The 23,154-nt window shown below is 40.4% G+C and overlaps 1 protein-coding gene across 4 annotated transcripts in view; it reads left to right on the top strand.

Annotated features, from left to right (window-relative positions):
* jade2 (jade family PHD finger 2) overlaps window positions 1-23,154 on the top strand; it is a 107,463-nt gene that overhangs the window by 56,016 nt on the left and 28,293 nt on the right. For all 4 annotated transcript variants that reach the window (XM_017705311.2, XM_017705312.2, XM_017705310.2 and 1 more), the window contains exons 5-10: window positions 456-628; window positions 3,780-3,991; window positions 4,253-4,420; window positions 7,154-7,270; window positions 7,568-8,071; window positions 16,718-16,835. In XM_017705311.2, coding sequence (XP_017560800.2) covers window positions 456-628; window positions 3,780-3,991; window positions 4,253-4,420; window positions 7,154-7,270; window positions 7,568-8,071; window positions 16,718-16,835 — 1,292 coding nt within the window. The remainder of the gene's footprint in view (window positions 1-455; window positions 629-3,779; window positions 3,992-4,252; window positions 4,421-7,153; window positions 7,271-7,567; window positions 8,072-16,717; window positions 16,836-23,154) is intronic.

Below are 23,154 nucleotides of genomic sequence, written 5' to 3'. Positions count from 1 at the left end.
GTGCTGCTGGGCCTTGCTGGCTGGTGCTGGTGGAGTGCGAGCGTAAGAGAAAGTTGAAGTCTGAATGATGAACTTTACCAATCTCCAGGAGTGCCTCTCTACTGTAACTAACTGTACCGTAGATGTTCTGTACATTTAAAATAAACACTAAAGTTAAAATAAATAATAAATAGCGTCAGTTGCAGGAGGAACACGCAAAGACATCTGCCACGGTGGGCGCCATGTTGTATGATCACACAGCAATGTTCCAAAATCTCGACAAGGCTGTTGAATTATGAAAATAGGAACCAACTCTATATTAACGCCTATGGTTTTAGAATAAGAGCGAGGACATGGTTTATTGTCCACATACTTTCAGCCATATATTGTATAATACTTTGCATAATGAAAAGCAGCCTTTGATGTCTTATTGTTGTAATGAATTACCAATCTCTGTTGTTTGATGTGTGTTTTAGGATGCTTCCTGAGGTCAATCGAATTCCATTCTTTTCGTCAGTTCGGAGGAGAGACCATGCAGAGTTACACTTAGGAGACTCACAGATTCTTACAGACACAATGAGCCGATATGATCTGGACGATCTGGATGTGACCTGGCTTGAACTTGTTAATGCAGAGTTCAGAGAACTAGGTACAGATCCCCTTGTCTTACATTCCGTAGTGTTTTGTGCATACATTATGGAATATTGGAACTAGTATGATGTAATTTCAAGTGATAAGCAAATATATTTATCTTGTTTTGCACACTGTATTTTTGCAAGCAAAACATTTTTTTTTCTCCAAAGTGGATATAGCATGGTAAATATTGTGGTGCAGTTCTGTTTAGTTCAAAAAGACAGTAGGTAGTGTGTTCAGAAAATGTTTTTACATGTTGATTTTGCATTGTATGTTCTTCTGCGTTTACCCACTGAATTTATTTTGTTAAGGACTGTGATAGAGGCAGGCAGGACTGGTAACCACACAGGCTGTGTGTAGTGTGCGTTGACTTAGACTTAGACAGACTTTATTGTCATTCAAATTTACACCGTACAGTGCGCATTAGAATGAAATTACGTTGCATTGGCTCAGAGTAGATCAGGGAGAAAAGAAAAAAAAAAAAGTAATACAATGTAGTGCAGAGTGTAGTGCATATGTAAACATATGTATATCAACAGATAAATACATTTTAAATTAGTATAAAAGTTGTGTATCAAGAGAGCAGTAAGATAACTGAGCTTAGGCTGAGAACATTTTCACACTTTGTTCTCCTTTCGCCAACTCAAGCTTAAAGAAAGTTGTGTTATAGACATAAACTACAAGTTGTTTGTGTTTCTTCTGAGAGCCCCCCTGCAACACTGGTATCAGAACTGGCAGAATATTGATCCCAGTAGTGGCATGTGGATCTGGTGGAGCACTGAAAAGGGGCTTGGTGCAACAGAGGGAGGCAAGGCTGGTGGAAGACACTGACACTCCCAGCCAGGGAGTCCAGTGGAAGAGTACACTTTCCCAAAGACACTGAAAAAAAGCACCAAACTGCCATGAAGTGACTGGGAGACAGCCCATTACCCTCAGCCCAGAGGAAGAGTATGCTTTCCCAAAGGCTTGCGGGCCCCTCCCCCTTCATGCAGGCTAGATGAAAAAAGTGCCAACCTGTACTGGTCAACAGAGCAGTTTGGCATTAAACTTGTGGCATTCTCACCTGATGCCAGTACCAGCCCTGAACGTGATGCAGCTAACACTGCAACTGCAGTGCATCTCCCTAAAATAAGGTGCTATGATGGTACGGGAAGTTGATCAGCTAACCTGTAGCAATTTGAGATGCTTGCCTCAGCAGCAGGATGGTTAGACCAAGCTAAGGCAGCAGTTTGCCATGGCGCTAGAAGGGCCAGCCCTGCAGGAGCTGTTAGAGGTCTAGGCTGATGTTACAATAACTTGACACAACCTCATAGACAGCCTGGGGAGGGAGTTTAGTGAACGAGGAACTCCATCTGAGGAAGTGCCAGCATTGAGAGAAGCTGGGTCAGCTTGCTGCAGTAATGATGGGGAATGGTGTAAGAATGCTTCTGGTCATGGTGTGGGGCCTGAGCTGAGTGCACAAGTTCTGGCCTGCATTTATACAGGCTGTGTGCATACTTGGTTTGGATTTCCTCGCAGTGGCTGTGGTCATGCTCAAACTCAGGAAGGAAATCCTGGGCTTGGAGATCTGACAAGTAAAGCTGGTTGCAGTAGCTAGAGGAAGAGCTGAGGCAGAGATTTTGGGGTCCCTTACAATTTGGCCTTGTTCCCACAGGGAAAGCTGCCAGCTCTGTAAGAGATGAAGAGGTAGCGCCAGAACTGGTAGATCCCCAGGGCACCATAGCTTTTTGTAGGTGAAGCTGCCCATTCTGAAGGAGCTGAACATGCAGCGGCAAGAGCTGGTGGATGGATTCCCGAGGGCCATGGACCATCAGCACTATCACCATCACCAGTATTGACATTGCAGTGGATCAAAGAGAAAGTGGTACTTTAACCAGCGGGTCGAGAGCTGGGAAGTTTCAGCCAGCAGAGAGATGTGCCGCCGGGAAGGCCGCTCTCTCAAGTGGGCCCTGCCCCACGGTGTAAAGGTTGCCAGTTGTAGTGTATTGGGTATGCACAAAAACCTGGAGCCATGTGGTGTTTCCCTGGGAGGGGCACCTTAGGGTGCCTACACACGAGGCAGTGCCAGACATGCATTCCCCCAATGTAATTCAGTTAGAACGTTGCATCAGCTCTGTCAGACTAGAAACGCACTTGTATACTGTGAAAGGGCGCTTCGTTGAGCGTCAAAAAAGTTCAAATCATTTCAGCTTTTTGCTGTAATGGATTCTGACATGGGGTAACGTCAACCCATAGAAATGTGCAGGCAGAAGACGGATGAAAATCCAAGATGGAGGACAGTAGCAGCACTGTTTTCCTGTTCAATATGGCTATCTGCGTGGTTCTGCACATGGCCATCACCAAAATTTTCTTTTGATGGCCTGTGTTTCTTTGTTTCTGGCCCGAATGTTTCCCACTGGATTTCGAATTATACAAACTCTGTCCCGCTCCAGCCATGTACATGCTTTCCAGATGGACAATCTGCATGCTTATGTGTCTGCTGGCCAGTCCTTGTGGTGTCTAGTGTGTAGGCACCCTTAGTCCTCTAGGCTACCCAATCCACACCGGCCAGCCACCCCCCCAGGCTCCAGGCTCCAGAGCACTGATAACGTCCCTGAGCAGCATTGGAATCCCATCAAGGCCCAGCACTCAGGAGAACTGTGAACTGTGACCCAGAGGCTAAGGCTATAAGGGATGCCAGATACCCCCTTGGGCCCAGAGCCCTTAAAGAGATGACAGTGGACTCCTGTACATTTCAGAGAATTTGTCTGGTGGTTTTAGTGCTGCTCTTGGTCGGGGAGGTTTTAATGTGGTGTCAGAACATGCCTAGGTTCTATTTAGCTATAAAAAATCATGTTCATGTGTTCACTCGTTTTGCCAGTACAAGTTTTAAAAAGCTGTGTTCAAGTTGCCTGTGCTTCTTCTGAGAACCCTTTCACTTTGGTCTAAACTCTTGCACCCACATGTACATCATAGCTGATTGAATTCACCGTTATGTAAATAGTAACGTTCACTCAGTGGCTTTTAACCTGAATTAGGTAGCTAACTGTTTTCATATTACATTTGTGTTTAAAGCTTGTTAAGCTGAAAATGTAAGAAAGTATGTATACTAGTATTAAGGCACCAATTTTAGCAGCCATTAAATTCATTATTTTGCCAGTGCATTAACATATCTTAATATGTGGCAGCACTGCCAGAATTGGACGAACTGACCATGGAGCAAGTTCTGGTGGAGTTGGAAAGCCAGTGTGAAGAGAACATGCAGGAAGCCATTGAGGCAGAGGAAGGCTTGGGAATTGAGTATGATGAGGATGTAGTTTGTGATGTGTGCCATTCACCTGAAGGTGAGGATGGCAATGAGATGGTTTTCTGCGACAAGTGCAACATCTGTGTACACCAGGTATGGAAAATTAACTCCATCTAGCACCCATAACAAAGGATTACAAATATGAAACACTTCAGTTGAACAATATATAAATATTTTTTATTTAAACATAGTCAGTGCAAATTGGAAATCATAATGCATTTTCTTTCCATGCCATGATGTATTGAGCAACATTAATTAGCAAGGTTAAAAAAAGGTTTTCAAAATTAGGAACAGCGCTTTAACTGTTCTTGTTGTTGACTATGTAGTAAAACTTGTTTCATTTTCTTCTAAAAGGCATGCTATGGCATCTTAAAGGTGCCTCAGGGGAACTGGTTGTGTCGGACATGTGCACTTGGGGTGCAGCCGAAATGTCTGCTGTGTCCCAAGAGAGGAGGAGCTCTGAAGCCCACCCGCAGTGGAACGAAATGGGTCCACGTCAGCTGTGCCTTATGGATCCCTGAGGTAAAGTCGTTTTTGTCAAACTTTCGTGTTCCAGAACTGTCAGATATTGTGTGCTCGGATTTGCTTATAGATTGTGTGAGGGACAAATTCTTTATATTCCAAAGTAATTTAATATCAATGAAGTGCTTTTGTCCAACTACAGACCAACTACATATATATATATATATATATATATATATATATATATATATATATAGTTGGTCTGTAGTTGGACAAAACCCCCTGCCATCCATTACCCCATAATTCCCTCTTTTAATGTCATAAAGTCTTCATCAAGAGTTTGTATACATACTACCATAGTAAGCTGTTAAGTAATGAATTGTATTATGTAGTATGCCTGTCTGGAAGCATTTGCACATCATGTTTCTCCACTCGTTATTTATATATATAAGTTGTCACGCTATTAAGATAAAATAAATCTCAGGTCTGCAGAATTTTAAATGCAGTCAGAATGGGGGAAAGGGGTAAGTCAAAGTTTAAACACACATCATTTGAGGGAAAACACCTCAATAATAAAAGAGGAGGGAGAAAGTAGAGGCTATCCAAAAAAAACTGAAAAGATTACCATTGCTAAAATAGTAATGCAATAACGCATAAAATACTGCAAAGGGAAAACAAAACGATGTATGGGCACGCTACAGAAAAATGAAATTATAAAGCTGTATAGCTTGTGGTGGATGAACAAATTTAACCAAAGTGTGCTTGGAATAGGTTCATGCACTTCCTACAGTAATATGACATATGTGGAAATTAGTATTTGATCTTCAGTTGAACAGTATGTATAGATGAATTTTATGTAATAGAACAAAAACTTTGACCTTGCAATCTAAAAGCCATTAACCGAAATATTATTTTTGTCAGTTGAAATAGTAAGTACACCTCTGGCTTCAGTAACTGGTACCACCCCTTATGTCAGAAACAACTCAGTGAATGTGTTTTGTGTCTCCCACTTTCAGACATCCACTGGGAGAAATTTTTGCCAATTCCACCATGCAGAATTCTTTCAAATGTGCAATGTTTGAGGTTTTTTTTTTTTTTTTGCATATTCAGGCTGTTTAATTCCCCTCACAGCATTTCAGTGGGATTCAGATATGGGCTTTGACTAGGCCATTGCAAAACCCGCAATTTCTTCCTTTCGAGCTATTCCTTGGTAGATTTACTTGTAAATTTGGAATCATTATTCTGTTGGAAGGTCCACTTCTTCAGCTTCAATTTTTACAGATGATTCTCCTCTCTGGCATAGAAGAGATTTCAGAGTCGTTTCTATCTTGGTGGGACCTCGTCTTTTGGAACCAGCCCTGTGACCGGAAGGTTGGCAGTTTGATCCCCTCGGCTGACAGTCCATGACTGAAGTGCCCTTGAGCAAGGCACCTAACCCCCAATTGTTCCCCGGGTGCCATGGATAGGGCTACTCACTGCCCTGAACAGTGTGTGTGTTCACTAGTGTGCATGTATGTGGGTGTTTCACTGCACGGATGGGTTAAATGCAGAGGTCTAATTTCAGAGTGTGCAAACACAGTGACCGATGGTGCAGAATTCAGTTCAATTAAATTCAATGATTGTGAGTTGACTGGCCTTGAGGAAGCAAGCAACCCCAGAACATTTTCCACCACCATGCTTAGTTGTTGGTATTGCGCTCTTCTGTTTTTGGTTTTCATCAAACGTGGTACTGTGGCCAAAAAATTCAATCTTTGACCATGTCCATAGCACACTGTTTCAGAAGTCCAGGTCCTTGTCTGTATATTCAATAGCAAATTTTAGTCTTGCCCCAATGTTCTTTTTTAGACAGCAGAGGCTTCCTCCTGATGCACCGTCCATATAGCTAAAGTTGTGCAGTCTTGTTCCAGTGGTGGATGCATGCACACCACTGTGGCAAGAGCTACTTGCAGACCATGTAATGAAATTTTTATGTTCTTAAAGACTTGTTTTAGGATCTTACAGTCTGCTCTTTGGTTAAATTTGCTGGGACAGGCTGGCCTGGACATTGGCAGTGGTTTCCAATCTTCTCCATTTATGATGCTCCAGACAGTGGAATGATTGATTTCCAGTGTTTTGCATATATTCTTAAACCCCTTCCCAGACTCATAGGCATCTGCAACTTTCTTTCTACAGGCCTCAGAGAGCTCATTTCATTTAGGCGTGAGACCAAAAAAAAAAATAGACCAGATATCTGAGGTTTAAATAAAACAAATTCCTCCCAGATATTCTCTAACCATGTTCTGATTATTAGCACCTGATCAGGTGCACCTAATTCAGTTTAACACACATGAATTAGTGATATATGCATGGGTGTGCTTACATTTTACACTTAAGAAAATTACATTGCTGTTCATTTCAGTCATTTAAGGTATTACAAAAATGTTCATTCTAGGTGTCGCCTTTGAAATTATATCACCCTTATGTCAGTACTGTGTAAAATAATGTCTGATATTTGTATCTACAAATATGTTTAAGGTTTTCATGAGGTGTACTTATTATAATGAGCATTTACCTGGGAATCACACTTGGTAAACATGTCGTCCAATTATCACTTGATTTAGAATGATTTCATCTTGTTTATTATTCACTTTTAGTAGTAATGCCCCAGATGTAGAGAGAAGTTCCTTTACTATAGAATGAGTCTACTATATCTAATTTGCTTTTGAATGTTGTTGCCTTGGGATGAAGAGTTAATTGAGTGTTGAGTACAATGCTGTTTTTTATATGTATTGTGTTTTCATTACTTTGATGCAGGTAAGTATTGGCTGCCCTGAGAAGATGGAGCCTATCACCAAGGTGTCACACATTCCTGCCAGTCGCTGGGCCCTGTCCTGTAGCCTGTGCCAAGAACATACAGGCACATGCATACAGGTATGTATATATATATATATATATATATATATATATATATAATATATATATATATATAATATAACTTCAGTGTCACTGAAGTACTAATAATGATACACTGCAGAGAAGTAGATGGACTAGAATTAGTCATTTTAGAACTACAAAGTGCTCCTATGTGGAGCTGATGAAATGGACAAGGAACATAAATACGAGATGATGTTCCTAATAAAGTGCTTTGTGAGTTTGTATGTTTAAGTAGTTTTCTATAGGAGAAATGGTCATTGGTGTTTTTCCTCTATTACTTGTTGCTTTATTCAGTGCTCCATGCCTTCCTGCATTGTTGCCTTCCATGTGACCTGCGCCTTTGACCATGGCCTGGAGATGCGTACCATCCTCGCAGAAAATGATGAGGTGCACTTCAAGTCCTACTGCTTGGAGCATAGCAGTGTCTCGCACCCAAACAGCAGCAATGTAGAGAAGTTTGAATCAAGACACACAAATGTGGGACAGTCAAAGAGTGAACAAGTAGACCGGAATCAAACAGAAATAGAAAAGGCCAGCCAGCGCAAACAGAAGCTGCAGGAACTGGAAGATGAATTTTACCACCTGGTGGATCCCAAGGATGTTGCTGAGAACCTTGGCCTGCCAGATGCTCACGTGGATTTCCTCTACCAGTTCTGGAAGCTCCGTCGCAGGGCTAACTTTAACCGTCCACTTGTGACTCTGAAGAGAGATGAGGTGGACAACCTGGCTCAACAGGAGCAAGATGTGCTATATCGCCGTCTAAAGCTCTTTACTCACCTGAGACAGGATCTGGAGAGGGTGAGTCTGGTTGGGTTGACAGGCTCTAAAACCTCTTTGTATCTGTAGCTCTGTTAACTCCTTTACTATAATACACAAAGCTCAATTCTAAAAAAGTTGTGACAATATATGAAATGTTAATAAAAGAAGAGAACAGTGATTAGTAAGGTATGTTTGACAAGTACTAAATAGAAAAGATACAAAAATTTATTTGATATTTTACCTTTTTTTTAACACTTCTTCCATATTTGACACCTGCAACATGTTGCAAAAAAGTTGGGACATAAGCATGTGCCACTGTGTCATATCACCTTTCCTTCTAACAACACTAAGTAATTATTTGGGGACTGAAGACACCAGTTGATTCAGGTTTGAAAGCAGAATTTTTTACTTTTAGAAGTCAGTTGTGCACCCATATGTGGATTTCATTGTCCTGTTTTGTGTTTCATAAAGCACCACACATTAACAAGGGCAGACAGGTTTGACCTGCAGGCAGGCCCATCTAATACACGCACACTCTGGTTAGACTGCAGTGCTGTTGTAATGTGTAGAATGTAGCTTAGCGTTGTCTTGTTGAACTAAGCAAATCTTTAAACCTCAGGTAATTTCGCTGTGAGTTCATTCCAAAATAAAATCTATCTATTTTGACCATTTTTAAAATGAGGCACAATGCACAAATGTAGCCATATAATTCTAATTTGTTTTAGGGCTACATTGTCTAACTAATCACCTTATCTCAAAATCGATGAAAAATCTGTCAGTCTAAACTTGTTAGCGTACAGTAAATTGCTAAAAATGTAAAAGTCTTAAAAATATAAAAAGTGCTGATAAAGCTGATATAAGGCACAAGCTTAATTGAAAAATCCGTCACAGAAATGCCAGTTTTTAATGTACTGCCGTTCAGTTATGTTTTTTGGCCTTTGTCTTTTTTGACTTTGGCCTTTATAATTTGCATTTAGAAAAAATAGTGTTTAACTAAATGTTGAGCCACGACATACGCTTGTCATGCCTACAGAACCATGTCCAAGTTAATTTATCAATATTTATTAAATGACATTTTAAAAGCTAGCAAATATTAGTGCAGAGATTGAAATGGCTCCTTTTGAACCATTTTAAATATAAATAAATAAATAAAAAGAAATCTGCAGTGCAGTCGTTTGGACTCGAGGCAAAGCATTTTAGCTTCAGTTTAAAGTTATTTATGTCTGTGTTGCGTTAAGTACATCCTTTTTTATGGGGGTTCCTTTGTATTCAGTACAAAGGATGCAATTTTGAAAAAAAACTGCTGCAAGTTCAGTTACTGTCCAGGTCCAGTGAGACAAATTTGGTTGATTCTGAGATTCTGTGCACTTCACAGTTCATCCTGCTCCTGACTCCAGTCATGTCAAGCGTAAAGAAAAGTGAGGAAGTTCCCAAGCCATTACACTACCTTGACTATCAGTCCAAATATGATTTGGAGCATGTAGAGTCTTGGTGTACCTTTTCACAAACTGCACCCTGGCCCTTCTTTTGTTAAGGCTTGACAGACATTCGGTGGTGAAGCCTGCATGATGGGATATTTTTCTGTTTACATAGTATTTGATTATCTGTGCCTGCATCATGATAAGTACCGTTGGTCTTTTCAGTAATTTTACTTAAGTTGTGTAAATTTGCTATTACTAAATTCACCAGTGCATTCCTGCCTCTCAACAATGTGCCAAATAGTTGATTTTGCCACTAATTTTGTTAGTTTGATCTAATATGTTTGTCTGTTTAATGGATTCCAATTTCACAGGCGTAAAATCTCTGTCTGGACTTAATGTTTTGTTATGTTTCTGCAAGTTTCAGCTTCAGGCACTCTGCCCATAGAAGTTCACTGAATTTCTGTTGTAAACTGCATGCTAAAATCAGTTTACAGAATGTCACTTCACTACTGGCTCTGGCTATCAAAGCTTCTATGTTAGCAGCGAGCAGTTGCATCCTAGACACCACTAAGCCTTTTGGAGTGAAATACAGGCCTAGTCACTGGACAATGAAACAGTCCTGCTATCCTGTTTTAAGTTATTCTTGACCTTTGTGTGAAACAGTAGGTATCAAGTAACTGAGGTGCAATCGTGTGTTTGCTAGCTGGTGTTTTATCTTATGTGGCTTTGTTGGCACTGTACACACATTGTACACACATGCAAAACATTGGGTGATTGTTCATTTTGAATGTCGGTGTGAAATGCCAATATGGATGTAGATACACAGTCTGCCCTTTCTGCTGTAGTACAGAAGTTGTAGGAGCGAAGAGTTACACATTTAAAAGGTTTGCAAAAATATCAATGTTTTTCTGAAACTGAAAGAAAAAAAAAATCGGGCTTCAAGTGGCACAGTTGTTAATCTCAAGTTCGATCTTCATTGATGCCATGGCCATCTGTGGTAAGGAGTCCAAGAGAGCACTTGGCTTTGATCCCTCTCATCCATCATTCAGCTTGATTCTAGACAATATGGGTGTCAGTTAGCCAATGTAAAGAACTGTCTTTTAGTTTTCTCCCCCCAAGTGTGTTGAGCTGTGCAGTGAACTTGTGCTAGCCGCAGTTTAAAAAGATGTGGTGGTGAGGGGTTCTCTTAATCGGTCATCCACCTTTTAAGGAGTGTATCTTATGTTTTCTGGCATGTTGCAGTCAACTATGTAAGCACCACGGATTACAGAGGCTCGTAAGGCTTCACAAGAACAATTGCATTAAATAAAATGTACATATTAATATATACAAGATAATAAGAATTATGTCAGAGAGGGGCAAGTCAAATGACTGTTGTTGGAGTGATGTTGAGTGGAACCTGAATCTAACTGTGTTCTGTCTATGAGCTGTCCTTTGATATTTCCTGATCCTGATTTAACAGCATAATGGCTGATTATAGAATGATAAAAGACTCAAACTCAACTTTAATTTTTTCTGTTACTATTAAAAGGCAGAAAAGATATGTAAAGTTGACTGTATTTAATGTTGTTGTTGTTGTTGTTGTTGTTGTTGTTGCTGTTATTATTATTATTATTATTATTATTATTATTATTATTAAAGATGGAAAAAGAAAATGTGTGCCAACAAACATCTGTATGTGACATACATTAGACAGGCAACATTAGCTAATCTTGGCAGCACATAACCTTTCCCCCACGCCAGTCTTTCTCTGTTTTCTTTCCACCCTCTTTTCATGGCTTCCCTAGATAACTACAAACCCCATTTCTGGAAAAGATGTGACATTCTGCAAAGTGCAATAAAACCAAGAACCTGTGATTTGTAAATTCTCTTGAACTTTTAATTTTACTGACAAACATATGAAGAAATGAGTTTTGATGTTTTGGCTGACCAGCTTGATTGTATTTTGTGAATATAAACAAACTTTGAATTTGATGCTTGCAATACACTCAGACAAACTGGGACAGGGTGATAAAAGAGTGAAAAAGTATAGAATCTTCAAGTTGCACAGTTGACAGACAGGTGAGTTGCTAACATCTGAGAATATCATGATTTGGTACAAAAGATGGATTGTGACTCACCACTTTGTGCCAAACTTTGTAAGAGAATTGCCAAACAGTTCAAAAAGAACATTTTTCTTTCATCACCTACCATACACAAAAAGATATGGAAACCTGTTGAGTTCTATGGGCCCCATAGATGAGGAACTCATCAGGTGGTCCAAAAGACGCTGAAAATGTGTGCTATGGTCAGTTGATTACACATTTCAGCTTTGTTTGGTAAAAACGGACGTCGAGTTCTCTGTGCCAAAGCACAAAAGCCGACATCTGTCTTGTTATGGAGGTGCATCAGTAACCACAGTATGGGTGACCTGAATATGTGTGAAGGCACCATTGATGTGAAGGCGGTTATTGGAATTTTAGCTCATGATTACTTCACGTAAGACAATGTCGGGCTTCATTCTGCACGTGCTACACCATTGTGGCTTCGTAGACACAATGCATGTGTATGACTGGCCTGCCTGCCGTCCAGATTGGTCTCTTATTGAAAATATATGGTGCATCAGGAAGAGGAGAATCAGACAATGACGACCACAGACTGTTGAGCAGATGAAGTAAAAGTGAAGTAACTACAAAGGTGAAAGGTAACAGCGGTAAACGTGCCTCTGTCCCAGCTTTTCTAAGTGTGTTGCAGGCATCAAATTCTAATTTGTATATATTTACTAATTGGAATCACATTGGAAATCTTTTCTTGGTAGTATTGTCAGATAAATAAAGGTTTAAGAGAATTAACAAATCACAGACTCTTGTTTTTATTGCATTTTACTAAATGTCCAAGCTTTCCCAGAGATGGGATATGAATTTATCAGAACAGTTTTCTGGGTTGTTTGCAACATGGTCTCTCTGCTTCTTACATGCTGTCCATGCAGTACTGGGTGAGTTCACAGACAGAGTAGAGTCAGTAAATTAGGCTATGCATAGGCCTTGGCTGCCTTGAAAACACACAGAGTGAGTTGAGGTAATGCATCACAAAATATTCGACAACTATTCTTTCATTTCTTAAACTTAATCTTTCAGAAAAAAAAGGTTCTGCTACCACTTAATGACCCAGGACCTGCTTTCATCACAATGTCTCTCTGTTTGTATACTGGCACATAATCTTGGATCTGCAGATGCCTTCTGCAAATACCCTCCGTTAGATACAGAAAACATAGAGCGGCGTCAGTAATTATGCTTTTAAACCAATGAATTAAATTCCACTTTTTATTGAACAATCAACCTGAGTGCACACCTTCTAGACACATTTGATAACATATCTCTTTACCTGGTGTTTAATTAAAACAGTTCTTCTTGGTATTTGTCTTATCTGATTTTAAATGAATAATCATAATCTCTTCTATTACTGTTAATTACTGTTTATTATTATTATTATCATAATCATTATTATTGTTATTATTATTATTAATTAATTAAAGTTAATTAATTAACATTAATTGACTTACAGTGTGTGATTGAGTGGATCGCTTTCTTGTGATTGCTACACACACTTTTACAATATCATCTCAAAGAAATAATTTGATTTTGATTATAGGAAGTGTGAAATTTCTCAGTGGCATGTTAGGTCAGAAAATAAGCATAGTGTATGTAAAATTCTGACCTTAATGCTTATATCCATAGATACCAAGACACTTAACACTCATTTGCCTAACATCTGCTCTCCTAGTGTTGCATGGCAGAACAGAAGGAGCTCCCTGATTTTTATTTATTTATTTATTTACGTCTCTGCATCTAGTTTCATATAATCTTTCTCTCACCGCTATACCAAAGAAATTAGTAAGTAAATAAATGACCTGAAATTCAGCCTAAAGACATAGCTTTAATATTATTTGCCTCACTGACCTTTCCTTAGTAATTGCTTTAAAGCAAAAATACTCCATCTTGGAATTTTACTGGGTACTTTTGTTACGAGTCTGCAACCTTTTTGTTTTTACCTTTTAGCATTTTAACTTTTCATAGTCGTCTGGGAAAAAGACTGGAAAGTGCCAGAATCCTGATTTTATCCAAAATTCATGATTTTTGAGTGGCGGCCTTTGTGTTGGAGTTTACATTATTTTTGTTCTATTTACCTAAACGTGTCAGTTGGCATGAAACAGTAATGAGCTTTGAATGTTGTGTGTCTTCTGTTGAATAACAGCCTGAAAATCTTTCATTTTCTGTTTATTGGCAATGGATGTTTTTAAGGACAAGCAGCCTTCCTTAATGCTTTCTTTGTTGCTATTAGAACCACTTAAGGAGGGTGTTTTGATTAGCACATCAAAATTGTCCATGAACCCATCTTCTCTTTAGTACATCAGCTTATATGAATAGGTTAGGGTCTGAATAAGTGCTATGCATGGGCAATCTGTTACATGGGCAGACTGATTTAAAAAAAAAAAAAAAATCTAATTGTCATATCAAATTAGGGTTTTGATAAGCAAATTTAATCTTCTTTCTAACATTATGCATTCTCTGAACATCATCCTCCGACAAAAGGCAGTGTAGAACCTGTATCTTATTTTGGGCAGAGGTTCTAACCAGTGTAGTCCAAAGAAGGAAGCATAGAAACACTATTGCTTTTATTTTTGTGAAGCAGTAGATATAACATTTAACATTGTTTGCTCTTCGTCTAGCTTGCATTTTATGTGCTAAATGAGCTCTTTCGGAACACATCTGATGATTCTTAGTACATTTCTACAACCGCAATTGCAATGAAGTTGGGATGTTGTGTAAAACAAATAAAAGCAGAATACGATGATTTGCAAATCCTTTTCAACCTATATTCAACTGAATACACTACAAAGACAAGATATTTAATGTTCAAACGGATAAACTGTATTGTTTTTTGCAAATATTCACTCATTTTGAATTTGATGCCTGCAACACGTTCCAAAGAAGTTGGGACAGGGGCATGTTTACCACTGTGTTACATCACCTTTCCTTTTAACAACACTCAATATGCGTTTGGGGACTGAGGACACTAATTGTTGAAGCTTTGTAGGTGGAATTCTTTCCCATTCTTGCTTGATGTACAACTTCAGTTGCTCAACAGTCTGGGGTCTCTGTTGTCGTATTTTGTGCTTAACAATGTGCCACACATTTTCAATGGGAGACAGGCAGGCCAGTCTAGTACCTGCACTCTTTTACTACAAAACCATGCTGTTGTAACACGTGCAGAATGTGGCTTGGCATTGTCTTGCTGAAATAAGCAGGATGTCCTCGAAAAAGACATTGCTTGGATGGCAGCATATGTTGCTCCAATACCTGCATGTACCATTTAGCATCAATGGTGCCTTCACAGATGTGCAAGTTAACGATGCCATGGGCACTAACACACCCCCATACCAACAGAGATGCTGGCTTTTGAACTTTGCGCTGATAACAATCCAGACAGTACTTTTCCTCTTTGGCCCGGAGGACACGACGTCCATGATTTTCAAAATGTGGACTTGTCAGACCACAGGACACTTTTCCACTTTGCGCCAGTCCATCTCAGATGAGCTCAGGCCCAGAGAAGCCAGCAGCATTTCTGGGTGTTGATATATGGTTTTTGCTTTGCATGGCAGAATTTTAACTTGCACTTGGGAGCGACGAACTGTGTTCACTGACAGTGGTTTTCTGAAGTGTTCCTGAGCCCATGTGGTAATATCCGTTACAGAATGATGTCGGTTTTTAATGCAGTGCCGCCTGAGGGATCAAAGGTCACAGGCATTCAGTGTTGATTTTCTGCCTTTCCGCTTACTTGCAGAGATTTCTCCAGATTCTCTATATCTTGTGATGATATTATGGACTGTAGATGATTAAATCCCTAAATTCCTTGTAGTTGCACTTTGAGAAACGTTGTTCTTAAACTGTTGGACTATTTGCTCACGCAGTTGTTCACAAAGTTGTGAACCTCGCCCCATCCTTACGACTGAGCCTTTCAGGGAGGCTCCCTTTATACCCAGTCATGACACTCACCTGTTTCCAATTAACCTGTTCACCTGTGGAATGTTCCAAATAGATGTTTTTTGAGCATTCTTCAACTTTCCCAGTCTTTTGTTGCCCCTGTCCCAACTTCTTTGGAACGTGTTGCAGGCATCAAATTAAAAATGAGTGAATATTTGCAAAAAAACAAAGTTTATCCGTTTGAACATTAAATATCTCGTCTTTGTAGTGTATTCAATTGAATATAGGTTGAAAAGGATTTGCAAATCATCATATTCTGTTTTTATGTTTTACACAACGTCCAACTTCATTGGAATTGGGGTTGTAGTAAATGCCCTTATGTTTGCAGTCACAAAAGGTGGAAACCACAATGACATATTGTAGCACAAACCTTTATTTAAAACCAAGTTCTGCAAACAACTGATAGGCAAACAGTAATAACATTCAGAGTTAGACTTTAAGTTGAAGTATTTACTAAGAAATTTACTGAAAAACTGCAACATACAAGGTAGAGAATATATTACATACATGTCATTCAAGCTTCAGATATCAGTGTTTAAAGTACAGCTGCCAGGATCCAACAACTAAGTTTACTATGATGAGGAAAATACCACAGAATTTGTTCTGCTATGTTTAAAGTGATGAAATATTGTATAGCTATACATTGAATGAACATCCGGTGGGGGGGGGGGGGTAAAGTTTTCTTACTTTACTAGTAGAGTCATCACAAGAAATTTTAATATTACTATTGTCATATAAATATTTTTGATTTACAATTTGTCTTTTCTTGTATTAAAATACAAGCCAAACTGACTGATTAGCTATTTTACTTGTAATGCTTTTTCCTTAGTAGCTAACACTAGTTGAGCCGCAAGTTTTTTTTGATAGCTCCATAATATCTCAGTGAATGGATTTACTGCTTTCTTTTACTTGCTGCATTTATTTGCCTCATCCCAGTGCACCCCATTACATGAAACTATGATTGTGAAGTCTAATGACTGTGGAGAATGATGAGAACTAAAAGTTAAATTCAAAGGATATTTGTGAGTTCCCTTGGAGCACACAATGTAGATGTCAAGAGACAGAGGTAGGCGCATGGGCAGTATACTTAGTGAAATGTCACCTTTCCCCTCTGAGAAGTAAAAGAATTGGTCTAGATGTGAAAATGATTTTTTTTGTATGTCCCCTACTGTACTAGTCTCTTACATAACAGGGATAATGTGTGTGTGTGTGTGTCTGTGTGTGTGGTGTGTCCACTTCAGGTCAGAAACCTGTGCTATATGGTCACACGGAGAGAAAAGATGAAGCACAACTTGTGTAGCCTACAAGAGAAGATCTTGAACCTGCAGATTCAGCTCCTGGAAGAGGACTTGACTGGAGGTATATATAGACAAAAGCACACATACAAATACACATTCACCATCTCTTTAGATCAGGGTGTTGCATATCTCTGGTACATTTCCAGTTTTGATTCTACCTAAAGTTTGGGCATCCCCTCATGATTTTTTTTTATTATTTTTAAAGTGAAATTAAGTACACATTCTACAAAAAATGCATTTCTGGTAAATGTAATGCACTGCTTATGGGTCCTGTGCACATTTCTTTTTTTTTTTAAATATGTTAATCTCAGCAAAAATGTACACTAAATCTTGCTGACAAATGCCATAATTAAGTTTGTTAACATGTAGGGGATGTTTTAACTAGTTTTCACTTAGGGAATCAACAAAACATGTAATTTGACCAGGGACATTCAAACGTGAAGACAAATGTATGTATAGGCAGGACATTCTTGTTCAGGTCTTTAAAATGATCATAGCAACTGCAGAATCAGTTTAATATAACTAATGCTGACCTATAACAAGGGCCCGGTTCTACAGGGGTGCAAAAGCAAAGTTTACATTTTTTTGAGCTTTGGGTAGAAAGCATTGTAGGCAGCCTGCTTATCTCCCTCAGCTAACCCCATAAGACTAGTGTCATAGTGTACAGAGAACGGTTTACTTTATGCTGCAGTTTTTTAGGACATACTTTATTAAATTCTTCAACTTAAAGCCTAACTCTGGGTATTATTGGAGCAATGTGTTAACTGTCTGCCTGCTGAGCCAGTTCTTAAGCAACAACTATCTTGAAAAAAACAAGATAATACACATGCATGTGTTAAGGTTTGTATCTTACCAAATGCTTAAATAAAAATTTTGTTTCCTTAAGAAGAAATGTCTTCTCAAATTCACCTGGCAGTCTTCTTTTCTTAGGAGATTTCTTCATAACAGATTTTAAAAAAAAACTTTTTATTGGTGAATAAGGGCATTGTGTTTGGCCGACTTCTGTTTTTCACCGTTTTTTATTCCTCTGCTCCCTGCGGTTGGTTCAGACTCTGACTGCACTTTTCAAACATACTTTCCTGTACATGCCTTATGCTTCCAACTAGAGAAATCTTGCCTGTAACCCCATTCAGATGTCTTGTGTGGCACACAAATTCAGTCCCTCTCTCATCAGTGCAAATACTGATTTAAATTGTCATTAACACAGAAGGCAAGCAAGATTCAGAATGGACAAGTTGCTATTGTAGATAGCTCAAAGTTTTTTGACACCTTTCTGTCTTTAGATTAGATTTTTTTTCTTAGACTTCCTAGAAATCCTATCTTTTCATTATTTTTCTGGTTGTCAAAATAGATAGATAGATACTTTATTGATTCTGAAGGAAATTTAGCAGCCAGTAGCAGACACACAACACTGTACAGTAACCGTAATAAGGGTGTAGACATATAACAAGAATAAATGTAACAGATCCTATCTACAGGCATATATACAAATAGAAAAAATACAACAATCTGTCATAATATCTACAACCTGAGATGAGAAATGCAGTGCAATAATGACTGTACAGGAATTTACAGGTAACGGCATATAATGACCACACTGAATGAATAAGTGTGTAGTGTCCAGATGTGCAAGAAGCACAGTGAGGTATGCAGAAAGTGCTCTATGTGCAGCATGCTGTCTATATGTACAGATGAATAGAAAAACACAAGATAAGCATGAGATTCAGATTCAGTCCTCCTTTCTCTGCACCCTTCTCTGCTGGCCCCCCTGGGAAGAGTTGAAGAGCCTGATGGCTCTGGGGACAAAGGATCTCCTGAATCTGTCGGTTGAGCAGCTCTGTGACAGCAACCTGCCACTAAACATGCTCCTCCTGTCCATGATGATGGTGTGCAGTGGGTGGCCATCATCCTCCATGATGGAGAGCAGTTTGTGTACTGTTCTTGTCTCAGCCACCTTGACCACAGAGTCCATTTCCGCACCGACCACTGACCCTGCTTGCCTGACCAGCTTGACCAGTCGCATCTCGTCTCTCCTTTTTATGCTTCCTCCCCAGCACACCACAGCATAAAAAGACAGCTGGCAACCATGGTTTAATAGAACATCTGCAGGAGCTTCCTACAGATGTTAAAGGACCTCAGCCTCCTCAGGAAGTAGAGCCTGCTTTGACCCTTCCTGTACAGGATGTCTGTGTTGGCTGACCAGTCCAACCTGTCATCCAGTTGCAGACCGAGATACCTGTAGGTCATTACCCTCTCCACTTCAACCCCCTCAATAGAGATTGGCTGTGTGGGTGGCCTAACCCTGCAAAAGTCCACTACCATCTTCTTGGTCTTGGCAGTGTTCAGAAGCAGGTTGCTCCCATGGCACCACTCCACAAAGTCCTTCACCAGGGTCTTGTACTCCTCCTCCTGTCCTCCCCCCTTACACAAGCCACAATGGCACTGTCATCCAAAAACTTCTGCATGTGGCATGTCTCAGAGTTGTACTGAAAGTCTGAGGTGTACAGAAAGGGGGAAAGTACAGTCCCTTGTGGTGCTCCTGTGCTGCTGACCACAGTCTCTAGTCTCTGATGTACAGTCCTTCAGCCTGACATACTGAGTGTAATGTCTGTGATGTTTAAAACACTGAAATAGAATGACATTGAACGCACCACGAGAGGACGCAAGAGAGAGGTGCGCATGCGTTGGAAATGGGGTAATGACAACGCTAGAAACGTGAGGACAACGCTGTGTGTCTGAGTACTGTAAAAGCTTATTATAACAAGTAAATTACCACCAACTCCTAATTTGGTGTCTTTTGTCATTTAATGAGAGTACAAATCCACACTGACGTCTACCAGTGAGGTAGTCAGTAATCCAGGAGACCAGGTGTGGATCCACTTGTATGTTAACCAGCTTGTCTCTCAGTTGGAGGAGCTGAATGGTATTAAAGGCACTGGAAAAATCAAAGAACGTGACTCTTACAGCACAACACCCTTGTCCAGATAAGAATGGGCACGATGGAGGAGGTATAGCATGGCATCCTCCACTCCCACTTTCTCCCTGTAGGCGAACTGCAAGGGGTCTGTTGAATGTCGAATCTGGGGTCTAAGAAGGTGTAGAAGAAGGTGCTCCAGTGTCTTCATGACATGGGATGTTAGAGCAACAGGCCTGAAGTCATTGAGTTCGCTGGGTCGCCCCCTCTTGGGTATTGGAATGATGCATGAATGATTGATGAATGAATGAATGATGAATGATTTGAATGAAAGCATGTTTTGGTCTTGTACAAAATGACAAGACATTAACATGGATAAACATAACATTTTATAGTAAACATGCTATGTTGTTATAAAATATGTTATTTCTTGTTTAATGTGTTCATGCCACTTGACATTTCTGACTTATGAAAATATTTAATAAGCTAAAGAAGTCATGACAGGACCAGCATTCTTTGCACGTCATATGCTCAATGTAACTGTTATCTGCCTAATACTATTGTTTACTTTTTCTAACCATTTTATAAGAAATGCATATAATTTTTCCAACATACATACGCAGGTTAAAAGTAGTTCAGAAATGGAGTAAACAAACTATACACCTCAAAGAGCAGACTTTGCACCAAAAAAACCTGAGTAAAACAGTGAAAACACACTGTAGCAGCAATGTTCCAGATTTGCAGAGTGCAAGTAGAGCATCAAAAGAGTTGTGTGAGTGTGAATTTTAAAACCTGATTGCTTGAGGAATAAAGCTGTTGCAGAGTCTGGCAGAGGTGGCACGGATGCTCCGGTACCTTCTGCCAAACGGCAGCAGTGGAAAAAAGTCCGTGTGAGAGATGGATGGGGTCATCGACAATGCTAGTGGCTTTCCGGATACAACGTGTGGTGTAGATGCTAATGATGGAGGGGATGATCCCTGATGATCTTCTCAGCTGTCCTCACTATACACTGTAGCGTCTTGCGGTCTGAGGCAGTGCAATTCCCAAACCAAGCGATGATGCAGCTGCTCAGGATGCTCTCTGCAGTCCCCCTGTAGAACATGGTGAGGATGGGAGGGGGGAGCCTTCTTCAGTCTCCACAGAAAGTAGAGGCGCTGCTGGGCTCTCTAGGCTATGGAGTTGGTTTTGAGGGACCAGGTGAGGTTATCTGTGATGTGGACACCAAGGAACTTGGTGCTCGTGACGATGTCCACACCAGAGCCAATGATGTTCAGTGGGGGGTGGTCACCTCGCATTCTTCAGAGGTCAACAACCATCTCCTTAGTTTTGTCTACATTCAGAGACAGGATGTTGGCCTCACACCAGTCCGTTAGCCGCTGCACCTCCTCTCTGCATGCTGACGTTCTTGCTGATCAGACCCACCACAGTCGTGTCATCAGCAAACTTGATGATGTGATTTGAACTGTAGTACAGTTGTGAGTCAGTAGAGTGAACAGCAGTGGACTGAGCACACAGCCCTGAGGGGCTCCGGTGCTCAGTGTGGTGGTGCTGGAGATTTATTTCCTATACTGACTGACTGAGGTCTCTCAGATAGGAAACTCAGGATCCAGTTACAGAGGGAAGTGTTCAGGCTCAGTTTTCCAATAAGCTGCTGAGGATTGATGTTGAACGCTGAACTAAAGTCTATGAACAGCATTCTTTTTGGATTTTCTTTGAGTAGGCACGCTTAGCCTCTTTGTTGGCCCAAGAGAGCTTGGCTCTTGCCACCCTGAGGCTTGCTTTTCCCTTGACTTGAAAGCCTTGTCGCGGGTTCTCAGCAGCATGCGCACCTCTGCAGTCATCCATGGTTTCTGGTTGGGGTGAGTTGTGACGAGTTTGGAGACAGTAACATCAACAATGCACTTGCTGATGTAGCCAGTCACTGATTCTGAGTACTCCTCCAGGTTGATGGAGTCACCAGTAGTTGCTGCTGCTCTGAACATCTACCAGTCAGTGTGCTCAAAACAGTCCTGAAGAGCAGAGATAGCTCCTCACTTGCTTTTGGTCTGGTTTGGCACGTCTGATGAGTGGTCTGTATGCTGGAATGAGCATCACAGAGATGTGGTCAGAGTAGCCATAGTGAGGGCGGGGCTCGGCCCTGTATGCGCTGGGGATGTTTGTGTAAACAAGATCCAGCACGTTAGCCCCCGGGTTGCAAAGTCCACATACTGATGAAATTTGGGGAGTACTGACTTCAGATTGGCATGGTTGAAATCACCGGCAACAGTAAACAGTCTGTCTGGGTTTGTGTTCTGGAGGACGCTGATAGCGCTGAACAACTTGTTCAGTGTGGCGTTAGCATTAGCACTGGGAGCAATATACACTGCTATTATATACTGCGAACTTAGCTCTCTAGGCAAATAAAATGGCCTGGCTCTGACAAACTCCACCAGCAGTGAGCAGTGACTGGAGACTAGTGCTGCATTTTTACAGCATTCAGTGTTGATGTAAACACATAGTCCTCCACCTTGAGTCTTACCGCACAGCTCAGCGTCTCTGTCCGTACGGAAGCACAACAGGCTGTCGAGCTGAACAGCTGAGTCCGGAGTGGAGCTCGTCATCCATGTCTCTGTAAAAACGAAAACACAGCAGTCTCTAAGCTCACACTGGGTAGCCCGCTGAATCCGGAGGTAGTTCAGTTTGTTCTCCAAGCAACACATGTTGGAGAGAAGGAGCAATGGAATGGCTGGTCATGTGGGGTTAGCCAATAGACTAGCGCACACGCCGGCTTGCTTGCCTCACATCTGCCTCCTCGTGCATCGCTTTTGGCCAGGAGGCTTACGCAGTGCCATGACCGTAGCAGGCCTAGCTCGCACAGCTCTTCCCGCAGTTCACTTGGAAGCAGAGATTGTGGCTGATTTCTCAGCTGTAGCAGGCTCTGGCGATGGTAGATGATGGTGCTGGTTGAAACAGTCATAATATCTAGTTTTGGTCGGGTTACACGACATACAGTAAACGAAAATAGAAAAAAAGCACCGTTTTGCTATTCCCGAAGTGGCCGCTGCAGCTACTCGCCGCGCCGCCGGAAGTGGAAAAATGATTAACCTAAAATACTGTTTTTTAAATGATAATAAAAGTCAGTTTGTATAACCATTCTAATACTACTTAGTCATAATTGTTTTTCCACACCAAATCATGGAACACATTGGTGTTCCATAGGAAAAAATTAAGCCAAAACTAAATTGTCACCATGCAGTTTTTGAAAGTTGTTGCAATGTTCCAAAAAATGTTCCAATTAGCTGTTAGTGCTAAATTATTAGTGATAATAAGTTTCTTAAAGATTGGGTTTAACTGTTAACAGAATTAATTTACTGTTATGTAATTTTTTTTTATTTAACCGTTCCATTTTTCAAAATAGTTTTTGTTAAATTAAGGTTTTATGTAGCATTCCTATATTTCTATGAGATTTATGAATTATTCATTTCTG

Source organism: Pygocentrus nattereri, chromosome 16 (genome assembly GCF_015220715.1).
Source record: "Pygocentrus nattereri isolate fPygNat1 chromosome 16, fPygNat1.pri, whole genome shotgun sequence".
In the NCBI taxonomy this organism is placed as follows: Eukaryota; Metazoa; Chordata; class Actinopteri; order Characiformes; family Serrasalmidae; genus Pygocentrus; species Pygocentrus nattereri.
Note: the sequence above shows the minus strand (reverse complement) of the source record. Positions and strands in the feature narration are given on the sequence as shown.